At 41.4% G+C, this 23,717-nt stretch overlaps 1 protein-coding gene across 2 annotated transcripts in view; it reads right to left on the bottom strand.

Annotated features, from left to right (window-relative positions):
• Window positions 1–1,247: 1,247 nt before the first annotated feature.
• snx19b (sorting nexin 19b) overlaps window positions 1,248–23,717 on the bottom strand; it is a 100,969-nt gene continuing 78,499 nt past the window's right edge. For both annotated transcript variants that reach the window (XM_061279982.1, XM_061279983.1), the window contains 3 exons: window positions 7,406–7,590; window positions 2,383–2,470; window positions 1,248–2,264 (listed from right to left, as the gene is read on the bottom strand). In XM_061279982.1, coding sequence (XP_061135966.1) covers window positions 2,141–2,264; window positions 2,383–2,470; window positions 7,406–7,590 — 397 coding nt within the window. In that variant the 3' untranslated portion in view covers window positions 1,248–2,140. The remainder of the gene's footprint in view (window positions 2,265–2,382; window positions 2,471–7,405; window positions 7,591–23,717) is intronic.

The following is a 23,717-nucleotide window of genomic DNA, read 5'->3' as shown; positions in this document are numbered from 1 at the left end:
AATGTAAATAATGTTTGACAGCTCAACAGCATGACGCAATACTCGCAATGACTGTACTTATTAGGTCAAATAAACTCTGTCTTTCTCTTTTGTTCTTTGCCACTATTTTTTACTGACTGCACAGATAAGATTGCATAAAGGTACAATAGATGATGCGGACAGACAAGTGTAACACAGGAATGAATATTAAAATAACATCTCTGTCCAAGCATGCCAGACAGCGTAGGTTATTAATGAATATACCGTAAGTAACATCAGACAGGCCCTAAGTTCCAGCAGCCCTGAGAGAAAACAGCAATTCCCAATGGGATCACAGCACAGCGACAGACCTCCTGACCTGTCAGACACATCTCCATGAATAGTCTTCCTGGAATCGGAGCTTATGACGTGCACACCGAGAGACTTTTACTGGTATGGTTGTTCTTTTCAGCTCTCTCTTGTCCATATTAGGACCACTTGCAACATTTGCTAATGTATAATTATGAAAGCAGATGAAGCAAATCAAATCAGTATGCCTGCCAAACTAAACCTCTTCTGCAAAGGTGACCTTGTCCAAAGTGCAGGGTTCGATATGTGTTTGATTGTTTTGAAATTTCTTTTTATGTTCACACATCAGATCAAAACACAAAAATTGGCATTACTGCTTTATTCACTCCGAAGGGTCATAAATTGGAGTTTGTACTCATTGAGAGTACTTAACCCAGAATAATTTTTGTGGTGATAGACCTGACCCTGACTTTTAGGCAAAGTGGGTAAACACACCTTGACCTTATAACTAATTTTAAAGCCCTTGTCAATTTGACATCAAACAGTATTATGATGCAACAAATAACATTTTCTGGAATTGTTGTCAAATTAGACACACCCATATTTAGTGGCCTGCTGTTAGTTCTGTTTGGGTTGGTTAATCAAAGAAAACAAATGGATGAAGATCTTCATTGATCCCATTGTTGTGCTAATTTAGGTTTGCAGATTTTTTTTGTTTACTGAAAAATTTATCTCAGCGTTTTAGTTGTTAGCTAACATAATAAATTGTTTTGCCACATCTTGTGGCTTTTGAGGGCCAAGGGACTATGTGATGAGGATCTTAATTTGGACAACAGCAGTGGGCAATGGTGGTAATTTGGGGATAAAATCTGGCAAACAACGGTTGGAATGGCACCCATATGCACGTTAGGTTAACTTTAGGCTCTAAATTGCCCATATGTGTGAATGTTCAGTTTGACAATTAAATCATGAAACACAGCTGTGACATTCCATTTAATGTTGCACTATGATCATGACAAAGTGGAATGAATACATTAAAGTGGATATACTATGGCACACAAAAGCGTGCATTTCGGCATTCAAAACATCGCATCACCTGCAGCAAAGCTATGACAAAAGTGTTGTGCACACCTGCACATGTACATAAACATTCAACTCTTCAGTTGATTCTTTAACGACATGATCACTCGCAGTGCTATTATAATCAGGGTATTCCATGTTCTTACTTCCTGCGAGATTAGATGAAATTAGAAACATTGGTCATAAATTGCAGTTTTTCTTTATGTTAATATGTAAATAATGTAGTAATAATAATATGTAAAGTGACACCATATAACATTATTATAATCAAACACGGGATCAGTAGTCACTAGCTGGGTATGGGCACTTTGATTCACTTAAATCAGGATTCTGCGCAGCAGTTATAAGGCAAAAAAAGGAAAAGAAAAGAAAGAATTTTTTATTGTTCTCTAGGAAGAACATTGTTGCTATTTTTGTGTAACACTGACTTTGTATGAGGGTATGATTTACCAAACCTATGGAGCAGGAACCCAACAAACTGGATTCGGTTATGATGTTATTTATTATTATTATTACTGAGCAACTGTCAGTGTGAAATAGTGTAAACTACATCGTTGATTGTCAAGTAAACACACACAGATTTGGCAAAATGCTTATAATATAGCTCAAGCTCGCTGAATCATTTATTATCGGTTTAAGAACAATATGTTGACGTTACGGCAGCACATGGTTATATTTGAGTGGGTTCGGGTTCTGAGCAGGAATTGAATTTCTAGTGTGCATCTTGAACTGGAAAGGTTTGGGGAACCATGAGTGGGGGCAAGATGTGTAACAGCCCATTTGGGTTGTCTTCTCATGCCACGAGTTTTTCCGGGTTTTTGGAAAGGCTCTGCAGCAAACTACTTTGAAAGCTTTGCTCTGGTAATTCAGGAACCAGGAATTCCACTAAAAGGTCACAGATGCTGTAAACCAGATGTCTAACAAAACAGAACACAGGAGTTTAATTAGTAATGGGAACAGCAATTGACTACTGAATCACTAGAATCAGATCATAAACTTTATTTAACATGTTGCGTTCATCGGGTCTACACTTACCTGTTAATGTAGGGGTTTTGGAAGGAATCAAAGACAGACTCCCAACTGAGTTTGTACTTCGTGGAGTTGAGCAAATCTATGACTATGTCTGTGAACACAAAGGCGAGGAAAGGAAATAAAATTACTGCCTAAATTATTTTCATATCAAAGTATGGGAAGCATCTGTTCCTTGTGTACATTTGGGTTTGCCTATGAAGAAAACAGCAGTGTTGACTAAAACAGATTTGACACATTCAGGATTTATGTGGTCTATCACTGATCACAAAGTTATAAAAAAAAACAATCGATTTACAAGGTGGGGAAGTGTGCTGTTTTAAATGACTTGTTTATTTCCTTCACTTGTGTATTACTGCGTATGAACTTTTTACCACGTTTAACAATGTCTGCCATGCCAGATGAAGAATCTTTTCTAAAGACATATTGGAGCAGCCTACTAAGAGAGCACGAAAGTAAGCCTAGTGGTCATGAACCAGTGTATTAGTTTTTCAGCATTAGTGAATTGCAAGAAAGTTTGAATTCCGCAAGTGAGAAAATGCTCCCTTTGACACTTTTTTGGACACGAGTGTTAAATGGTATCCTCTTGGTCAGAAGGTCAAAATTTTAATAAAATGATTAGCTCCCTAACACTTTTTACATTAAATAAAGTTTTGCAATTTTCAGAATAACAGATGTTGATATTTCACTTATCTTTGTTTTTTAAAAGTTCATCTCTAATATTTCAAACAGTTGCACTTAATGAAATAGTTATAAATTTACTTGATTTAAAAAATATATATTTATATTTATTTATTTAGATTATATTTATAAAATCCGATTGTTCTGTCTCCATAGCAACAGTTATTTTTAACTACCGTATTTTTTGGACTATAAATCGCGTTTTTTTCATAGTTTGGGTGGGGGGGCGACTTATTCTGGGGAGCGATTTATATGTGAATTTTTTCACAAATTTTCAAAATTACAAAAAAACAAAAAAGAAAAAAGAGAGACCGCGATAAACGAACCGCGATGTAGCAAGGGATTATTGTAATTTGAATTTCAAGTAACGTTGCGTCTGTTGTGGGACACCACACGTAACATTATAAAGCTCAGAGGACGTATTGCCATGGACCACTCGGTGCGTCCTGTCTGATAGATAGGAATGGACCCAGCCTAGTGTTGACCCTAAAATACCAACACAACTTTTAAGACGCCCTAATAAAATAGTCTACAGTGTCGAAGGCAGCACTAAGATCGAGTAGTAACAATACAGATGAAGCGTTTGAATCCATAGCTATGAGGAGATCGTTAGTCACTTTAGCAAGTGCTGTCTCAGTGGAATGATTAGCTCTAAAACCAGACTGAAAAGAGTCATATCGATTATTGGCGACCATGTAATCAATAAGCTATTCGTTTGTGTTTATGTCACGTTAGCATACCTATCGTTTAGCCTGTTGTTGCTCGTTCATGTCTGTTATTGGTGTTGGATTTTGTCGAATAAATTTCCCCCAAAATGGGATTTATACTCCGGAGCGATTTACCGTAATTTTCGGACTATAAGTCGCGTTTTATTTAATAGTTTGGGTGGGGGGGCGATTTATACTTAGGAGTGACATATATATGTTTTTTTTTCACAAATTTTTACTTGATCATTAACACATCACTTACTTACAAGTATAGTTGACCATTTCACATGCTTTGATATCTTTACCTTGAACATATTCAAAACATGAAAAATAGAGACAAAAATCAAATAAAGTAATTAACACTTTAAAGCGCCATATCCTCTGGACATGTCCTCTGTCACCAGGATGACATAAAGGACGAGAAATTTGATCGATGGATTTAATTAGGGGTGTAACGATTCATCGATACACATCGATTAATCGATATAATGCTCTACGATTTATTGGCAGCGATGCTAAACGTAAACATCGATTTATATCGCCGTGTTTGACCTCGGACATTAGACGCGACTTTATTTTGAAATCCAGTTCATTGTTGCTTGCTTCCTCTTTCCGGGAACAGTGCGCGCGGCGTTGTTGTGTTGTGAGCAGAGCAGGCACGTGAAAGGGGAGTCGACAACTAGTACGCGGCTCCTGGGCTGGTGCTATGGCTAGTGTCCAAAAAGACGAGGAAATTTGCTCCCCTTTAGGCTTCAAGTCATTCATTTGGAAGCACTTTGGATTCCAAAGAAAAGATGGCTCAACGGACAAGACACGTGCAGTCTGTAAATTCTGCCATGCGGTGATGAAATATTCAAGGAGCACAAATCTCGCCGCACATTTAAAGAAAAAACACGACATCAAAGTTCAGTGTTAAAATAAGCACTTTTTATACTACAATACTCTTGTAATTTCCTAAATAAAGAGTTTGCAGTACCTTTTTGATTTTGCGTATGAGTTCACGCAAAATAAATCAGGATATTGTTCTATATTTTTTATTAAAAAAAAAAAAATCGATCGTAGAGCACTATATCGCGATATATCGTGAATGAATTGCAGCAGGCTTTAAGATATCGGCAAATATCGTATCGTAGTTCTTTGTATCGATATGATATCGTATCGTGACAAAACCCGCGATTTACACCCCTAGATTTAATGATTTGGAGTGACACAAATGGTTTGATAATATTGTTGCTTATGTGATAGTTATTTAAAATATAGTTTATATATCGTTGTATGGACCTGTGGAATAATTTGAACTGCGGCGCGGCACATAGCATCGTTGACAAAGGACGATCGATAAAAGACGAGAAATTTGATCGATGGATTTAATGATTTGGAGTGACACAAATGGTTTGATAATATTGTTGTTTATGTGGTAGTTATTTAAAATATAGTTTATATATCGTTGTATGGGCCTGTGGAATAATTTGAACTGCGGCGCGGCACACGGCATTGTTGACAAAGGACGATCAATGGATTTAATGAATTGGAGTGACACAGATGGTTTTATAAACGTGTTATTTATGTAATAGTTTTTTTTTTTAAATAACTGAATGTTACGTCAGGCCCGTTCTCAGCTCCTCGTTTGTATTTGTCACGTTAGCATACCGTATCGTTTAGCCTGTTGTTGCTCGTTCATGTCTTTTCTTGGTGTTGGATTTTGTCGAATAAATTGCCCCCCAAAATGCGACTTATACTCCGGAGCGACTTATATATATATTTTTTTCACATTTTTGGGCATTTTATGGCTGGTACGACTTGTACTCCGGAGCGACTTATAGTGTGTGTATAGAGTGTGTGCAAGTACAAGAGAAAACGGTGAAACTGGGTGAGATTTTTTCGAATGAGAAAGGTCTCCTCTGCAAAAGTGAAGTCAAAGTGGCGGGCGAGTTTACGGAGGGAAAAATATGGAAGGAATGGAAATTGGACTACCTATCGGAGTGGTGCGGAGAGAACAATCTGCTCCTAAACGCGGCTAAAACCCAAGAACTGGTCATTGATTTTAGGAGGAAAAATAAAACGGACATTCTACTAGTTATTACCAACGGGGTCTGTGTGTAGAGGGTGTCCTCCTTCCGCTACCTGGGAGTCCACATCGAGGAGGACTTCACCTGGAGCGTGAACACCTCTGAGCTGCTAAAAAAAGGCCCAGCAGAGACTCTACTTCGTAAGGGTGCTGAGGAGGCACAGCATTACACAAAGACTGCTGGTGTCCTTCTATCGCTGCTCCATAGAGAGCACTTTAACATACTGTATATGTGTTTGGTACTCTAGCTGCACTGCTGCTCAGAGGAAAAAGCTCCAAGGGGTCATCAACACAGCACAGAAGATCATTGGCTGCCCTCTCCCCACAGTGGAAGACCTACACAGAACCCGCTGTCTCAAAAAAACACAGAACATTCAATTCTCAAGGACAATTCCCACCCTGGCCACTCCCTTTTTGAACTGTTGCCATCAGGCAGACGCTATAGATCAATTAGGTCAAGGACTAGCAGATTCGCCAACAGTTTTTACCCTACAGCGATAGTCACATTGAATGCCGCTAAAAGAAAATGATTATGTCTGTGTATGTTCTTCTGTGGGTTTTTAGCTTGTATTTTTTTTATCTTTTTATTCTATTTATTCTTTTTTTTTTCATGCACTGATCGGTTGGCACTTTTAAAATTTCGTTGTACATGTGTGACAATGACAATAAAGATCTATTGAATTCTATTCTATTCTATTCTATTCTATTCTATTCTATTCTATTCTATTCTATTCTATTCTATTCTATTCTATTCTATTCTATTCTATTCTATTCTATTCTATTCTATTCTCAAGCGTCACATTCAGGAGAAATGTCATTTGAAAGCTGTTGGAATTGTACAAAGACTCAAGATGGGACAGGGGATCGGTACATTACTGGAAGAGAGCGCAAAAGACCGACAGAAAAGGAATGAGCTGTCACACAAAACAAAATCCGACCCCCGAGCAAGTTAAACATTGAACATTGACAATATTTTATTTATTTATGTGTGTATGTATGCAGGTAGGTATTTATTTATGTATTTATTTATTATTTAATCTGGTGATGTATAGAGTGGTCCACAGTGTGCACAGGGACCTTGTGTGTTTGCACAGACACTTGAAAAATTAGAGGGAAAACTGCTTACCGCTATTTTGTATTTTTCTTCTTCGTGCTACCGCTATTTTTATTTTTCATGACAGGGGTTCGCTTTGGCCTGGGGAATTAAGTTCAGCATTCGCTTTAAAGATATTTGCCGCCATCTAGCATTGTGAATGGGTATAACGTCTAGACCCCGAATGTAAGACGACCCCCACTTTTTAGTCTCATTTCAATGAAAAAAAACACCGTCATATATTCGGGCCAATACGGTATGTGCCAAAATGCCAAATATCACATCTAATAATCAGTTTATACGTAAACAAAACAACTTGAAATGAAATCATAAAAATCATAGCCAAGCAAAAAAGCCTCATCCACACATCATTGCCGTGAAAACATGCAAGAGACAGTGTTGCAACAGTTATCTTGTAGTATTTGGATTGATTTCATTCAACCTTAGCGCTTCCACTATAGTGAAACTCAAATTGTGTACCTGGCAGAAGATTCATAAGACAATACAAGGCTTGATTCTTGGTGTTGTCCTTCTGCTGCTGACTTCGTTCTATTTGAGGTGAGGTAGGCAAAACTCCTCCTGGCCATACAGACTCCTGGATGACCTGAAGGTAATGGACCCAATATCTGGTACATGTCAGATTGGCTACACTCACATCCAGCCATCTGAAATTTGAAAATACACAAGAGTTTCAGGTTTGAAACATTGAAGAAAACTGGATTTTAGGTTAATCATATTTAATAATAATACGTTTATTTGTATTTTCTTTTTTTTTCAGGCTAAGAAAGACACACACAAAAAAAAGTGATATACAAACGCCAGTCAGTTGAACTCCCGTCACGACAAGTTAACACAACGGTCATCGAGGTCATTGAGCCTGACTTGAGCGACACTGGATGTGACCTAGAGTCTAGGTCCTAGACCAGGGGTCCCCAAACTTTTTCCTGCGAGGGCCACATAACCTTTCCCTTCTCTGATGGGGGGCCGGTGTCAGTTTGTAACAGAAAAAGTGTGACGATCGTAGGGGAGCTTACATTTTTTAAAAGCTTAAAAAATTTATTGTTTTCCAGAAAGCCACACATAACCAAATAACGGTTATTTAATAACCCTTTCCAGGTTCTTTACAGAAAAAAAGACAGGAAACAAATAATAACACTATTAATGAAATAAATAATAACTAAATAACCCTCTCTGAGTTCTTCACAGAAAAAACAGGAAATAAATAATAACTAAATAACTCTCTCTGGGTTCTTCATAGAAAAAAAAACATGGAACATTAACTTTCTGTTGTGCCATGCACAATCTTAACAGATAAAAGTTCAGCTCAGTTGTCAGAGCAGAATCTCTCTGACATATATGAGCAGTCTCTTAAAGTTCTTGTGTTCCTTCCTTATAATCCTTTTGTAAGTTCCAGTAGGCTTGTAGACACCGCTGTCTTTTTTGTTAAAGTTTGCTAGTGCGTCATAGTCTGGAGTAAAATTAGTTGTGGCAATTCTTAGGCGAGATCCGAGGTGTTGGTCCGTTTACCTCAGGGGTCCCCAAACCTTTTCCTGTGAGGGCCACATAACTTTTCCCTTTTCTGATGGGGGGCCGGTGTCAGTTTGTAACAGAAAAAGTGTGACGATCCTAGGGGAGCTTACATTTTTTATTGTTTTCCAGAAAGCCACACATAACCAAATAACGGTTATTTAATAACCCTTTCCAGGTTCTTTACAGAAAAAAAGTCAGGAAACAAATAATAACACTATTAATGAAATAAATAATAACTAAATAACCCTCTCTGAGTTCTTCACAGAAAAAACAGGAAATAAATAATAACTAAATAACTCTCTCTGGGTTCTTCATAGAAAAAAAACCATGGAACATTAACTTTCTGTTGTGCCATGCACAATCTTAACAGATAAAAGTTCAGCTCAGTTGTCAGAGCAGAATCTCTCTGACATATACGAGCAGTCTCTTAAAGTTCTTGTGTTCCTTCCTTATAATCCTTTTGTAAGTTCCAGTAGGCTTGTAGACACCGCTGTCTTTTTTGTTAAAGTTTGCTAGTGCGTCATAGTCTGGAGTAAAATTAGTTGTGGCAATTCTTAGGCGAGATCCGAGGTGTTGGTCCGTTTACCTCAGGGGTCCCCAAACTTTTTCCTGTGAGGGCCACATAACTTTTCCCTTCTCTGATGGGGGGCCGGTGTCAGTTTGTAACAGAAAAAGTGTGACGATCGTAGGGGAGCTTACATTTTTTATTGTTTTCCAGAAAGCCACACATAACCAAATAACGGTTATTTAATAACCCTTTCCAGGTTCTTTACAGAAAAAAAGTCCCAGGTTCTTTACAGAAAAAAAGTCAGGAAACAAATAATAACACTGTTAATGAAATAAATAATAACTAAATAACCCTCTCTGAGTTCTTCACAGAAAAAACAGGAAATAAATAATAACTAAATAACTCTCTCTGGGTTCTTCATAGAAAAAAAAGCCATGGAACATTAACTTTCTGTTGTGCCATGCACAATCTTAACAGATAAAAGTCCAGCTCAGTTGTCAGAGCAGAATCTCTCTGACACATATGAGCAGTCTCTTAAAGTTCTTGTGTTCCTTCCTTATAATCCTTTTGTAGGTTCCAGTAGGCTTGTAGACACCGCTGTCTTTTTTGTTAAAGTTTGCTAGTGCGTCATAGTCTGGAGTAAAATTTGTTGTGGCAATTCTTAGGCGAGATCCGAGGTGTTGGTCCGTTTACCTCGATCTGTGACGGGTTGATGTTGACGTTCATGTGGCTGAACGTCACGTCACGTACGTCGAGCCAAATTGGCCACTCTCTTTTAAACGCTCGGCACCGTGTCCACCTTGCTTTTCCTTGGACGACTAATTTTAATGGAAGGATTCCAGGGGAAGGTTTGTGGGTGGCTTTAGCGCAAAACTGCATCTGAAAGCTCAGCGCGCGAATTACAAGAATGCTGTCGTCACAGCCCACGCTCTAAATTCGGGACTGATACAAATAAAGCGCGAGTGCATGGCATGTCCGTAGCTACTGAGTACGTACACGCACTTGTGAGTGTGCACCGACCTTTCTGACACGGCTTCCGGTAGTAAATGCGCAGGCGAGCGCTTCCCCATCTACTGGGACAACGCAGTCATTGCAGGCAAAATGACCAAAAAAAAAAAAAAGTTTAATAATACAATTTGTTCAGGGTTGGCGGGCCGGATTAAACGGTCCTGTGGGCCGTATCCGGCCCGCGGGCCGTAGTTTGGTGACCACTGTCCTAGACCATATCAAATGAGGAAAAAAAAAATCTTTGTATAAATTTCCAGGTGAGCATGATAATATATCGAAAGATTAGTCAAACCTAAGCATTCACGTGTGTTCTGAAAGCAGTAAGTGCTTCTCGTTGGGTTAGTCCTGGTGACTATCCAATCTACCATTAATCAAAATTGTTCAATGCAATGTTTTGACTCCAACCAAGCCAAATTGTCAACCAGATTACTCTAGGCCAGGGGTGGGCAAACTTTTTGACTCGGGGGCCGAACTGGGTTCTAAATTTGGGCCGGAGGGCCGGACCAGGAGCAGATGGACGTAGGCGTTGTGTGAAGTCATATAAGCGACCTGTAAAGGTCATTGCATAAAAGATCTTGGCCTTTAGTAGGTAGTAAAGCATGGATATTCCAAACAAGTTTTTTTGAAAACAAATGCATTTATTAACAGCATTAAAAAAATAATAATTCACTAAAAAACTGCTATCAGTGATTCTCATAAAATACGACACTGTTATTATGAATAACAATCGCCATCACTTCAGTGCCTGCAGGTCAGATTAATGAAAGAGGTTTATCTTATGAGATCACATCAAACGGCAAACATTCTGACCAAATATATCATCTTGAAGAATCGGTGAAAGCATACATCCAAATAAAGTAATCAAAACAGCAACACGGTGAGGGGTATCTGAAAATCAGAGCAGAGTTTTAACTCGCAAACACCTGGTAACAGAGGTGAGGAAACGGGAAACACCTCCTTAAAGTAAGCCTTAAGAACTTTACAGGTTAAGATTAGTCGCAAATAAGTGGTGCATCAATGTCCTTGAGCATCCTGCATTGTTTGAAAATGAGAATGGTCGCTAGTTTCAATCCCTGCTATGTGTACAAATCATATTCAAAATGCATTTTTTTACAATAAACTTGAGAGCCTCCCGTTCATTTTCAGTGGGAACAGTGTTGTTGGTCTCCCTTTTTTGCTAGTGCGTCATAGTCTGGAGTAAAATTTGTTGTGGCAATTCTTAGGCGAGATCCGAGGTGTTGGTCCGTTTACCTTGATCTGTGACGGGTTGATGTTGATGTGGCTGAACGTCACGTCGCGTACGTCGAGCCAAATTGGCCACTCTTTTTTTAACATTCGGCACTCACTTCTTTTTTTCGGGCCACTCATTTTAATGGAAGGATTCCAGGGGAAGGTTTGTGGGTGGCTTTAGCGCAAAACTGCATCCGAAAGCTCAGCGCGCGAATTATAAGAATGCTGTCGTCAAAGCCCACGCTCTAAATTCGGGACTGATACGAATAGAGCGAGAGTGCGCCAAGTCCGTACTACTGAGTACGTACGTACACGCACTTGTGAGTGTGCACCGAGCTTTCTGACACGGCTTCCGGTAGTAAATGCGCAGGCGAGCGCTTCGCCATCTACTGGGAAAACGCAGTCATTGCAGGCAAAATGACCAAAAAAAAAAAGTTTAATAATACAATTTGTTCAGGGTTGGCGGGCCGGATTAAACGGTCCCGTGGGCCGGATGTGGCCCGCGGGCCGTAGTTTGCCCACCCCTGCTCTAGGCCCTAAGCACTCACCTGTGTTTTCAAAGCAGTAAATACTTCTCGTTGGGGTAATTCTGTTGGTTTTTCCTTCTACCATTGGTCAAAATTGTTCACTTTAATGTCTTGGACCTCAACCAAGTTGAGCATGTTAAGATGTAAGAAAGATTACTCAAACCTAAGCACTCATTTGTGTTCTGAAAGCAGTACGTGCTTCTCATTGGGGTAGTCTTGGAGGCCTTGACGATTCTCCTGTTCCAAAACCTATTCTCGGGAGTTTCAGCATTCATTTGCAATAGCATTACGTTCTTGGTCATTAACACACCCCAAACAATTGTACTGACTGGTATTTTATCTGCAGTAATTGCTTTTGTTGGGGTATTGTTGCTGCACAAACATGAAGTTCTTGGCCTGTGGGAAATGGCGGGAACTCAATTCCTGGATATTTGCTGCTTTTCCATGCATCAAAATATTCACAGTCATTTTATGATGACCTCAAATTGAAACACCAATGTTTTTATTTTCACAAGTGCTTCCTTTTGGGGTCGTCGCGGCGGTGAATTTTTCAGAAAACAGCTGTTCTCACTGATAACAATTGCATGAATTGACAACGATTATAGCCCATTCATTAAAAACAATACATTCCTGACATCACATCATCCCTTTCACATTTACATGAGTGAAAGGCTGAGTTTAGTTTCAATGACTGAAAATTGTATTTAGGAAGACTGCACAACTTCTATACCCAAGGAAGCAGGAAGAAGTTTGACGAACTAAAACTGGCAATGCTCATAAGAAGGAAGACCTGCACTCGAAGTCGGTTGCATTTGCCCAACAGAAACACTTGCTTAAATTTGAAAATAGTAAGTGCTGCTTGTTGGGGCAGTCAGACAGACATGATCGCCATAATTCGTGTCCATAGTGGCACTATATGGATGTGCCTTTAGAAATTTCCAGGTGAGCATGCTGATATGTAAGCAAGATTACTCAAACCTAAGCACTCACTTGTGCTCTCAAAGCAGTAAGTGCTTCTCATTGGGGTAGTCCTGGTGACTTTCCAATCTACCTACCATTGGTCAAAATTGTTCAATGCAATGTCTTGACCGCAACCAGCTAAATTGTCAGCAAGATTACTCAGACCTAAGCACTCAACTGGTTTCTAAAAGCTGTAAGTGCTTCTCCTTGGGGTAGTCTTGCTGACTTCCCAATCTACCATTGGTCCAAATTCAAGTTCAATGCAATGTTTTGACCCCAACCAAGCTAAATTGTCAGCAAGATTACTCGAACCGAAGCACTCACCCGTGTTCTGAAAGCGGTAAGTGCTTCTCGTTGGGGTCGTTCTGTTGGTTCTTCCTTCTACCACGATTGTTCAATTTAATGTCTTGACGTCAACCAAGTTGAGCATGCTAATATGTCAGCAAGATTACTCAAACTCGCTTGCGTTCTGAAAGCAGTAAGTGCTTCTCTTTGAACTTTCCAAACTGTCTTTTCAAAAGTTGATGATATCAAATCATGACCACGTCAAACGGAGGCCTTGACGATTTTCCTGTCCCACAACCTATTGTCGGGAGTTTCAGCATTCATTTGCAATAGCATGACGTTCTTGGTCATTAACACACCCCAAGCAATTGTACTGACTGGGATTTTTACTGCAGTAAGTGCTTTTGTTGGGGTATTGTTGCTGCACAAACATCAAGTTCCCGGCTTGGGACATGGTGGGAACTCAATTCCTGGATGATTTTGGCTGCTTTTGCATTACTGAAAAATACTCGCGTAGTCACTTTGTGATGACCTCAAATTGAAACACCAATGTTTTTCTTTTCACAAGTGCTTCCTTTTGGGGTTGTCGCGGCAGTGAATTTCTCAGAAAACAGCTGTTCCCACTGATAACGATCGCATGAATTGACAACGATTATAGCCATTCATTAACCCCAATACATTCCTGACGTCACATCATCCCTTTGACATTTAAATGCGTGAAAGGCGGAGTTCAGTTTCAATGGCTGAAATTTGTATTTAAGAAGACTGCACAACTTCTCTACCCAAGGAAGCAGGAAGAGGTTTGACGTGGCAGGTATGGTCCATCAGGGAACTGGCAATGCTCATAAGAAGGAAGACCTGCACGCCGAGTCCGTTGCATTGACCCAACTCGAACACTTGCTTGAATTTGGAAATAGTAAGTGCTGGTTGTTGGGGCAGTCAGACAGACATGATCGCCATGATTCGTGTCCATAGTGGCACTGTACGGATGTGCCTTTAGAAATTTCCGGGTGAGCATGCTAATACGTCAGCAAGATTACTCAAACCGAAGCACTCACTTGTGTTCTGAAAGCAGTAAGTGCTTCTCGTTGGGGGTAGTCCTGGTGACGTTCCAATCTACCTACCATTGGTCAAAATTGTTCAATGCAATGTCTTGACCCCAACCAAGCTAAATTGTCAGCAAAACTACTCAAACCTAAGCACTCACCTGTGTTCTGAAAGCAGTAAGTGCTTCTCGTTGGGGTAGTTCTGTTGGTTTTTCCTTCTACCGTCGGTCAAAATCGTTCAATGCAATGTCTTGACCCCAACCAAGCCAAATTGTCAGCAAGATTACTCAAACCTAAGCACTCACTACTTGTGTTCTGAAATCAGTAAGTGCTTCTCGTTGGGGTAGTCCTGGTGACTTTCCAATCGAGCATTTGTCAAAATTGTTCAATGTAATGTCTTGACCCCAAGCAAGCTAAACTGTCAGCAAGACTACTCAAACCTAAGCATTCACCCGTGCTCTGAAAGCAGTAAGTGCTTCTTGTTGGGGTAGTCTTGGTGACTTCCCAATCTACCATTTGTCAAAATTGTTCAATGTAATGTCTTGACCCCAAGCAAGCTAAACTGTCAGCAAGACTACTCAAACCTAAGCATTCACCCGTGCTCTGAAAGCAGTAAGTGCTTCTTGTTGGGGTAGTCTTGGTGACTTCCCAATCTACCATTGCACAACTAAACAAAAGGCGGAGTTTAGTTTCAATGGCTGAAATTTGTATTTAAGAAGATTGCACAACTTCTCTACCCAAGGAAGCGCGAGGAAGTTTGACGTGGCAGGTATGTCCATCAGGGAACTGGTAATGCTCATAGGAAGGAAGACCTGCTCTCCAAGTCCGTTGCATTGACCCAACTCGAACACTGGCTTGAATTTGAAAATAGTAAGTGCTACTTGTTGGGGCAGTCAGACAGACAGACATGATCGCCACGATTTGCGTCCATTGTGGCACTATATGGATGTGATCTGGACCATATAGAATGAGGGGAAACAACTGTATTTTAGAAATTCCCAGTTGAGCATGCTAAGTTGTCAGCAAGATTACTCAAACCGAAGCACTCACTTGTGTTCTGAAAGCAGTAAGTGCTTCTCGTTGGGGGTAGTCCTGGTGACTTTCCAATCTACCATTGGGTAAAATTGTTCAATGCAATGTCTTGACCGCAACCAAGCTAAATTGTCAGCAAGATTACTCAGACCTAAGCACTCAACTGGTTTCTGAAAGCTGTAAGTGCTTCTCGTTGGGGTAGTCTTGCTGGCTTCCCAATCTACCATTGGTCCAAATTCAAGTTCAATGCAATGTCTTGACCCCAACCAAGCTAAATTGTCAGCAAGATTACTCGAACCGAAGCACTCACCCGTGTTCTGAAAGCGGTAAGTGCTTCTCGTTGGGGTAGTTCTGTTGGTTCTTCCTTCTACCACGATTGTTTAATTTAATGTCTTGACCTCAACCAAGTTGAGCATGCTAATATGTCAGCAAGATTACTCAAACTCGCTTGCGTTCTGAAAGCAGTAAGTGCTTCTCTTTGAACTTTCCAAACTGTCTTTTCAAAAGTTGATGATATCAAATCATGACCACGTCAAACGGAGGCCTTGACGATTTTCCTGTCCCACAACCTATTGTCGGGAGTTTCAGCATTCATTTGCAATAGCATGACGTTCTTGGTCATTAACACACCCCAAGCAATTGTACTGACTGGGATTTTTACTGCAGTAAGTGCTTTTGTTGGGGTATTGTTGCTGCACAAACATCAAGTTCCCGGCCCTTGGGACATGGTGGGAACTCAATTCCTGGATGATTTTTGCTGCTTTTGCATTACTGAAAAATACTCGCGTAGTCACTTTGTGATGACCTCAAATTGAAACACCAATGTTTTTCTTTTCACAAGTGCTTCCTTTTGGGGTTGTCGCGGCAGTGAATTTCTCAGAAAACAGCTGTTCCCACTGATAACGATTGCATGAATTGACAACGATTATAGCCATTCATTAACCCCAATACATTCCTGACGTCACATCATCCCTTTGACATTTAAATACGTGAAAGGCGGAGTTCAGTTTCAATGGCTGAAATTTGTATTTAAGAAGACTGCACAACTTCTCTACCCAAGGAAGCAGGAAGAGGTTTGACGTGGCAGGTATGGTCCATCAGGGAACTGGCAATGCTCATAAGAAGGAAGACCTGCACGCCGAGTCCGTTCCATTGACCCAACTCGAACACTTCATCATCATCATCGGTTTAAAGTCCGCTTTCCAGGCGCCGCTGGGTTGGACTGGGTTCTCGATATGGCCTTCTTCCACCGGGAACGGTCCATGGCCATCTCGTGGTTGATGCCGAGTGCCTGCCACTTGCTTGAATTTGGAAATAGTAAGTGCTGGTTGTTGGGGCAGTCAGACAGACATGATCGCCATAATTCGTGTCCATAGTGGCACTGTACGGATGTGCCTTTAGAAATTTCCGGGTGAGCATGCTAATACGTCAGCAAGATTACTCAAACCGAAGCACTCACTTGTGTTCTGAAAGCAGTAAGTGCTTCTCGTTGGGGGTAGTCCTGGTGACGTTCCAATCTACCTACCATTGGTCAAAATTGTTCAATGCAATGTCTTGACCCCAACCGAGCTAAATTGTCAGCAAAACTACTCAAACCTTAGCACTCGCCTGTGTTCTGAAAGCAGTAAGTGCTTCTCGTTGGGGTAGTTCTGTTGGTTTTTCCTTCTACCATCGGTCAAAATCTTTCAATGCAATGTCTTGACCCCAACCAAGCCAAATTGTCAGCAAGATTACTCAAACCTAAGCACTCACTACTTGTGTTCTGAAATCAGTAAGTGCTTCTCGTTGGGGTAGTCCTGGTGACTTTCCAATCGACCATTTGTCAAAATTGTTCAATGTAAAGTCTTGACCCCAAGCAAGCTAAACTGTCAGCAAGACTACTCAAACCTAAGCATTCACCCGTGCTCTGAAAGCAGTAAGTGCTTCTTGTTGGGGTAGTCTTGGTGACTTCCCAATCTACCATTGCACAACTAAACAAAAGGCGGAGTTTAGTTTCAATGGCTGAAATTTGTTTTTAAGAAGATTGCACAACTTCTCTACCCAAGGAAGCGCGAGGAAGTTTGACGTGGCAGGTATGTCCATCAGGGAATTGCTCCTGCTCTCCAAGTCCGTTGCATTGGCCCAACTCGAACACTGGCTTGAATTTGAAAATAGTAAGTGCTACTTGTTGGGGCAGTCAGACAGACAGACATGATCGCCATGATTTGCGTCCATTGTGGCACTATATGGATGTGATCTGGACCATATAGAATGAGGGGAAACAACTGTGTTTTAGAAATTCCCAGTTGAGCATGCTAAGTTGTCAGCAAGATTACTCAAACCGAAGCACTCACTTGTGTTCTGAAAGCAGTAAGTGCTTCTCGTTGGGGGTAGTCCTGGTGACTTTCCAATCTACCATTGGGTAAAATTGTTCAATGTAATGTCTTGACCCCAACCAAGCTAAATTGTCAGCAAGATTACTCAAACCTAAGCATTCACCCGTTCTCTGAAAGCTTCTCGTTAGGGTAGTTCTTCCTTCTACCATTGGTCACAAATGTTCAATTTAATGTCTTGCCCTCAACCGAGTTGAGCATGCTAATATGTCAGCAAGATTACTCCGACCTAAGCACTCAACTTGTGTTCTGAAAGCAGTAAGTGCTTCTCGTTGGGGTAGTCCTGGTGACTCTCCAAGCTACCATTGGTCACAATTGTTCAATTTAATGTCCTGGATGGTATTTGCTGCTTTTGCATTCCTGAAAAATAGTCACGTAGTCAGTCACTTTGTGATGACCTCAAATCGAAACACCGATGTTTTTCTTTTCACAAGTGCTTCCTTTTGGGGTTGTCTCGGCAGTGAATTTCTCAGAAGACAGCGGAAGGAATGGGGTCAAAAAACAGAAATCCTGCGAAAGCGCGCTTCCCAAGTCGTGGACCAAATCCAACACAGCTGTTCCCACTGACAGCTATCGCATGAATCGACAACGATTACAGCCATTCATTAACCGCAATACATTCCTGACGTCACATCAGCCCTTTGACATTTATATGCGTGAAAGGCGGAGTTTAGTTTCAATGGCTGAAACGTGTATTTAAGAAGACTGCACAACTTCTCTACCCAACGAATCAGGAAGAGGTTTGACGTGGCAGGTATGGTCCCATCAGGGAACTGGCAAGACCTCATCTCCAAGTCCGTTGCATTGACCCAACTCGAACACGTGCTTGAATTTGAAAATAGTAAAGTGCTACTTGTTGGGGCAGTCAGACAGACATGATCGCCATGATTTGTCTCCACAGTGGCACTATATGGATGGATGTGCCTTTAGACATTTCCAGGTGAGCAGGCGAATATGTCAGCAAGATTACTCAAACCTAAGCACTCACTTGTGTTCTCAAAGCAGTAAGTGCTTCTCGTTGGGGTGGTCCTGGTGACTTTCCAATCTACCATTGGTCAAAATTGTTCAATGCAATGTCTTGACCCCAACCAAGCTGAATTGTCAGCAAGATGACTCAAACCTAAGCACTCGCCTGTGTTCTGAAAGCAGTAAGTGCTTCTCGTTGGGGTAGTTCTGTTGGTTTTCCTTCTCCCCTTGGTCAAAATTGGTCACTTTAAGGTCTTGACCTCAACCAAGTTGAGCATGCTGATATGTCAGCAAGATTACTCAAACCTAAGCACTCACTTGTGTTCTCGAAGCAGTAAGTGCTTCTCGTTGGGGTAGTCCTGGTGACTTTCCAATCCACCTACCATTGGTCAAAATTGTTCAATGCAATGTCTTGACCGCAACCAAGCTAAATTGTCAGCAAGATTACTCAGACCTAAGCACTCAACTGGTTTCTGAAAGCTGTAAATGCTTCTCGTTGGGGTAGTCTTGCTGGCTTCCCAATCTACCATTGGTCCAAATTCAAGTTCAATGCAATGTCTTGACCCCAACCAAGCTAAATTGTCAGCAAGATTACTCGAACCGAAGCACTCACCCGTGTTCTGAAAGCGGTAAGTGCTTCTCGTTGGGGTAGTTCTGTTGGTTCTTCCTTCTACCACGATTGTTCAATTTAATGTCTTGACGTCAACCAAGTTGAGCATGCTAATATGTCAGCAAGATTACTCAAACTCGCTTGCGTTCTGAAAGCAGTAAGTGCTTCTCTTTGAACTTTCCAAACTGTCTTTTCAAAAGTTGATGATATCAAATCATGACCACGTCAAACGGAGGCCTTGACGATTTTCCTGTCCCACAACCTATTGTCGGGAGTTTCAGCATTCATTTGCAATAGCATGACGTTCTTGGTCATTAACACACCCCAAGCAATTGTACTGACTGGGATTTTTACTGCAGTAAGTGCTTTTGTTGGGGTATTGTTGCTGCACAAACATCAAGTTCCCGGCCCTTGGGACATGGTGGGAACTCAATTCCTGGATGATTTTTGCTGCTTTTGCATGACTGAAAAATACTCGCGTAGTCACTTTGTGATGACCTCAAATTGAAACACCAATGTTTTTCTTTTCACAAGTGCTTCCTTTTGGGGTTGTCGCGGCAGTGAATTTCTCAGAAAACAGCTGTTCCCACTGATAACGATCGCATGAATTGACAACGATTATAGCCATTCATTAACCCCAATACATTCCTGACGTCACATCATCCCTTTGACATTTAAATGCGTGAAAGGCGGAGTTCAGTTTCAATGGCTGAAATTTGTATTTAAGAAGACTGCACAACTTCTCTACCCAAGGAAGCAGGAAGAGGTTTGACGTGGCAGGTATGGTCCATCAGGGAACTGGCAATGCTCATAAGAAGGAAGACCTGCACGCCGAGTCCGTTGCATTGACCCAACTCGAACACTTGCTTGAATTTGGAAATAGTAAGTGCTGGTTGTTGGGGCAGTCAGACAGACATGATCGCCATGATTCGTGTCCATAGTGGCACTGTACGGATGTGCCTTTAGAAATTTCCGGGTGAGCATGCTAATACGTCAGCAAGATTACTCAAACCGAAGCACTCACTTGTGTTCTGAAAGCAGTAAGTGCTTCTCGTTGGGGGTAGTCCTGGTGACGTTCCAATCTACCTACCATTGGTCAAAATTGTTCAATGCAATGTCTTGACCCCAACCAAGCTAAATTGTCAGCAAAACTACTCAAACCTAAGCACTCACCTGTGTTCTGAAAGCAGTAAGTGCTTCTCGTTGGGGTAGTTCTGTTGGTTTTTCCTTCTACCGTCGGTCAAAATCGTTCAATGCAATGTCTTGACCCCAACCAAGCCAAATTGTCAGCAAGATTACTCAAACCTAAGCACTCACTACTTGTGTTCTGAAATCAGTAAGTGCTTCTCGTTGGGGTAGTCCTGGTGACTTTCCAATCGAGCATTTGTCAAAATTGTTCAATGTAATGTCTTGACCCCAAGCAAGCTAAACTGTCAGCAAGACTACTCAAACCTAAGCATTCACCCGTGCTCTGAAAGCAGTAAGTGCTTCTTGTTGGAGTAGTCTTGGTGACTTCCCAATCTACCATTGACGATTTTCCTGTCCCACAACCTATTGTCGGGAGTTTCAGCATTCATTTGCAATAGCATGACGTTCTTGGTCATTAACACACCCCAAGCAATTGTACTGACTGGGATTTTTACTGCAGTAAGTGCTTTTGTTGGGGTATTGTTGCTGCACAAACATCAAGTTCCCGGCCCTTGGGACATGGTGGGAACTCAATTCCTGGATGATTTTTGCTGCTTTTGCATTACTGAAAAATACTCGCGTAGTCACTTTGTGATGACCTCAAATTGAAACACCAATGTTTTTCTTTTCACAAGTGCTTCCTTTTGGGGTTGTCGCGGCAGTGAATTTCTCAGAAAACAGCTGTTCCCACTGATAACGATCGCATGAATTGACAACGATTATAGCCATTCATTAACCCCAATACATTCCTGACGTCACATCATCCCTTTGACATTTAAATGCGTGAAAGGCGGAGTTCAGTTTCAATGGCTGAAATTTGTATTTAAGAAGACTGCACAACTTCTCTACCCAAGGAAGCAGGAAGAGGTTTGACGTGGCAGGTATGGTCCATCAGGGAACTGGCAATGCTCATAAGAAGGAAGACCTGCACGCCGAGTCCGTTGCATTGACCCAACTCGAACACTTGCTTGAATTTGGAAATAGTAAGTGCTGGTTGTTGGGGCAGTCAGACAGACATGATCGCCATGATTCGTGTCCATAGTGGCACTGTACGGATGTGCCTTTAGAAATTTCCGGGTGAGCATGCTAATACGTCAGCAAGATTACTCAAACCGAAGCACTCACTTGTGTTCTGAAAGCAGTAAGTGCTTCTCGTTGGGGGTAGTCCTGGTGACGTTCCAATCTACCTACCATTGGTCAAAATTGTTCAATGCAATGTCTTGACCCCAACCAAGCTAAATTGTCAGCAAAACTACTCAAACCTAAGCACTCACCTGTGTTCTGAAAGCAGTAAGTGCTTCTCGTTGGGGTAGTTCTGTTGGTTTTTCCTTCTACCGTCGGTCAAAATCGTTCAATGCAATGTCTTGACCCCAACCAAGCCAAATTGTCAGCAAGATTACTCAAACCTAAGCACTCACTACTTGTGTTCTGAAATCAGTAAGTGCTTCTCGTTGGGGTAGTCCTGGTGACTTTCCAATCGAGCATTTGTCAAAATTGTTCAATGTAATGTCTTGACCCCAAGCAAGCTAAACTGTCAGCAAGACTACTCAAACCTAAGCATTCACCTGTGCTCTGAAAGCAGTAAGTGCTTCTTGTTGGGGTAGTCTTGGTGACTTCCCAATCTACCATTGCACAACTAAACAAAAGGCGGAGTTTAGTTTCAATGGCTGAAATTTGTTTTTAAGAAGATTGCACAACTTCTCTACCCAAGGAAGCGCGAGGAAGTTTGACGTGGCAGGTATGTCCATCAGGGAATTGCTCCTGCTCTCCAAGTCCGTTGCATTGGCCCAACTCGAACACTGGCTTGAATTTGAAAATAGTAAGTGCTACTTGTTGGGGCAGTCAGACAGACAGACATGATCGCCATGATTTGCGTCCATTGTGTGACTTTCCAATCTACCATTGGGTAAAATTGTTCAATGCAATGTCTTGACCGCAACCAAGCTAAATTGTCAGCAAGATTACTCAGACCTAAGCACTCAACTGGTTTCTGAAAGCGGTAAGTGCTTCTCGTTGGGGTAGTTCTGTTGGTTCTTCCTTCTACCACGATTGTTTAATTTAATGTCTTGACCTCAACCAAGTTGAGCATGCTAATATGTCAGCAAGATTACTCAAACTCGCTTGCGTTCTGAAAGCAGTAAGTGCTTCTCTTTGAACTTTCCAAACTGTCTTTTCAAAAGTTGATGATATCAAATCATGACCACGTCAAACGGAGGCCTTGACGATTTTCCTGTCCCACAACCTATTGTCGGGAGTTTCAGCATTCATTTGCAATAGCATGACGTTCTTGGTCATTAACACACCCCAAGCAATTGTACTGACTGGGATTTTTACTGCAGTAAGTGCTTTTGTTGGGGTATTGTTGCTGCACAAACATCAAGTTCCCGGCCCTTGGGACATGGTGGGAACTCAATTCCTGGATGATTTTGGCTGCTTTTGCATGACTGAAAAATACTCGCGTAGTCACTTTGTGATGACCTCAAATTGAAACACCAATGTTTTTCTTTTCACAAGTGCTTCCTTTTGGGGTTGTCGCGGCAGTGAATTTCTCAGAAAACAGCTGTTCCCACTGATAACGATCGCATGAATTGACAACGATTACAGCCATTCATTAACCCCAATACATTCCTGACGTCACATCATCCCTTTGACATTTAAATACGTGAAAGGCGGAGTTCAGTTTCAATGGCTGAAATTTGTATTTAAGAAGACTGCACAACTTCTCTACCCAAGGAAGCAGGAAGAAGTTTGACGTGGCAGGTATGGTCCATCAGGGAACTGGCAATGCTCATAGGAAGGAAGACCTGCACGCCGAGTCCGTTGCATTGACCCAACTCGAACACTTGCTTGAATTTGGAAATAGTAAGTGCTGCTTGTTGGGGCAGTCAGACAGACATGATCGCCATGATTCGTGTCCATAGTGGCACTGTACGGATGTGCCTTTAGAAATTTCCGGGTGAGCATGCTAATACGTCAGCAAGATTACTCAAACCGAAGCACTCACTTGTGTTCTGAAAGCAGTAAGTGCTTCTCGTTGGGGGTAGTCCTGGTGACGTTCCAATCTACCTACCATTGGTCAAAATTGTTCAATGCAATGTCTTGACCCCAACCAAGCTAAATTGTCAGCAAAACTACTCAAACCTAAGCACTCACCTGTGTTCTGAAAGCAGTAAGTGCTTCTCGTTGGGGTAGTTCTGTTGGTTTTTCCTTCTACCGTCGGTCAAAATCGTTCAATGCAATGTCTTGACCCCAACCAAGCCAAATTGTCAGCAAGATTACTCAAACCTAAGCACTCACTACTTGTGTTCTGAAATCAGTAAGTGCTTCTCGTTGGGGTAGTCCTGGTGACTTTCCAATCGAGCATTTGTCAAAATTGTTCAATGTAATGTCTTGACCCCAAGCAAGCTAAACTGTCAGCAAGACTACTCAAACCTAAGCATTCACCCGTGCTCTGAAAGCAGTAAGTGCTTCTTGTTGGAGTAGTCTTGGTGACTTCCCAATCTACCATTTGTCAAAATTGTTCAATGTAA

The sequence above is a fragment of the Syngnathus typhle genome, linkage group LG6, assembly GCF_033458585.1.
Source record: "Syngnathus typhle isolate RoL2023-S1 ecotype Sweden linkage group LG6, RoL_Styp_1.0, whole genome shotgun sequence".
Taxonomy (NCBI): Eukaryota; Metazoa; Chordata; class Actinopteri; order Syngnathiformes; family Syngnathidae; genus Syngnathus; species Syngnathus typhle.
This window is presented reverse-complemented; position numbering and strand designations above follow the sequence as displayed.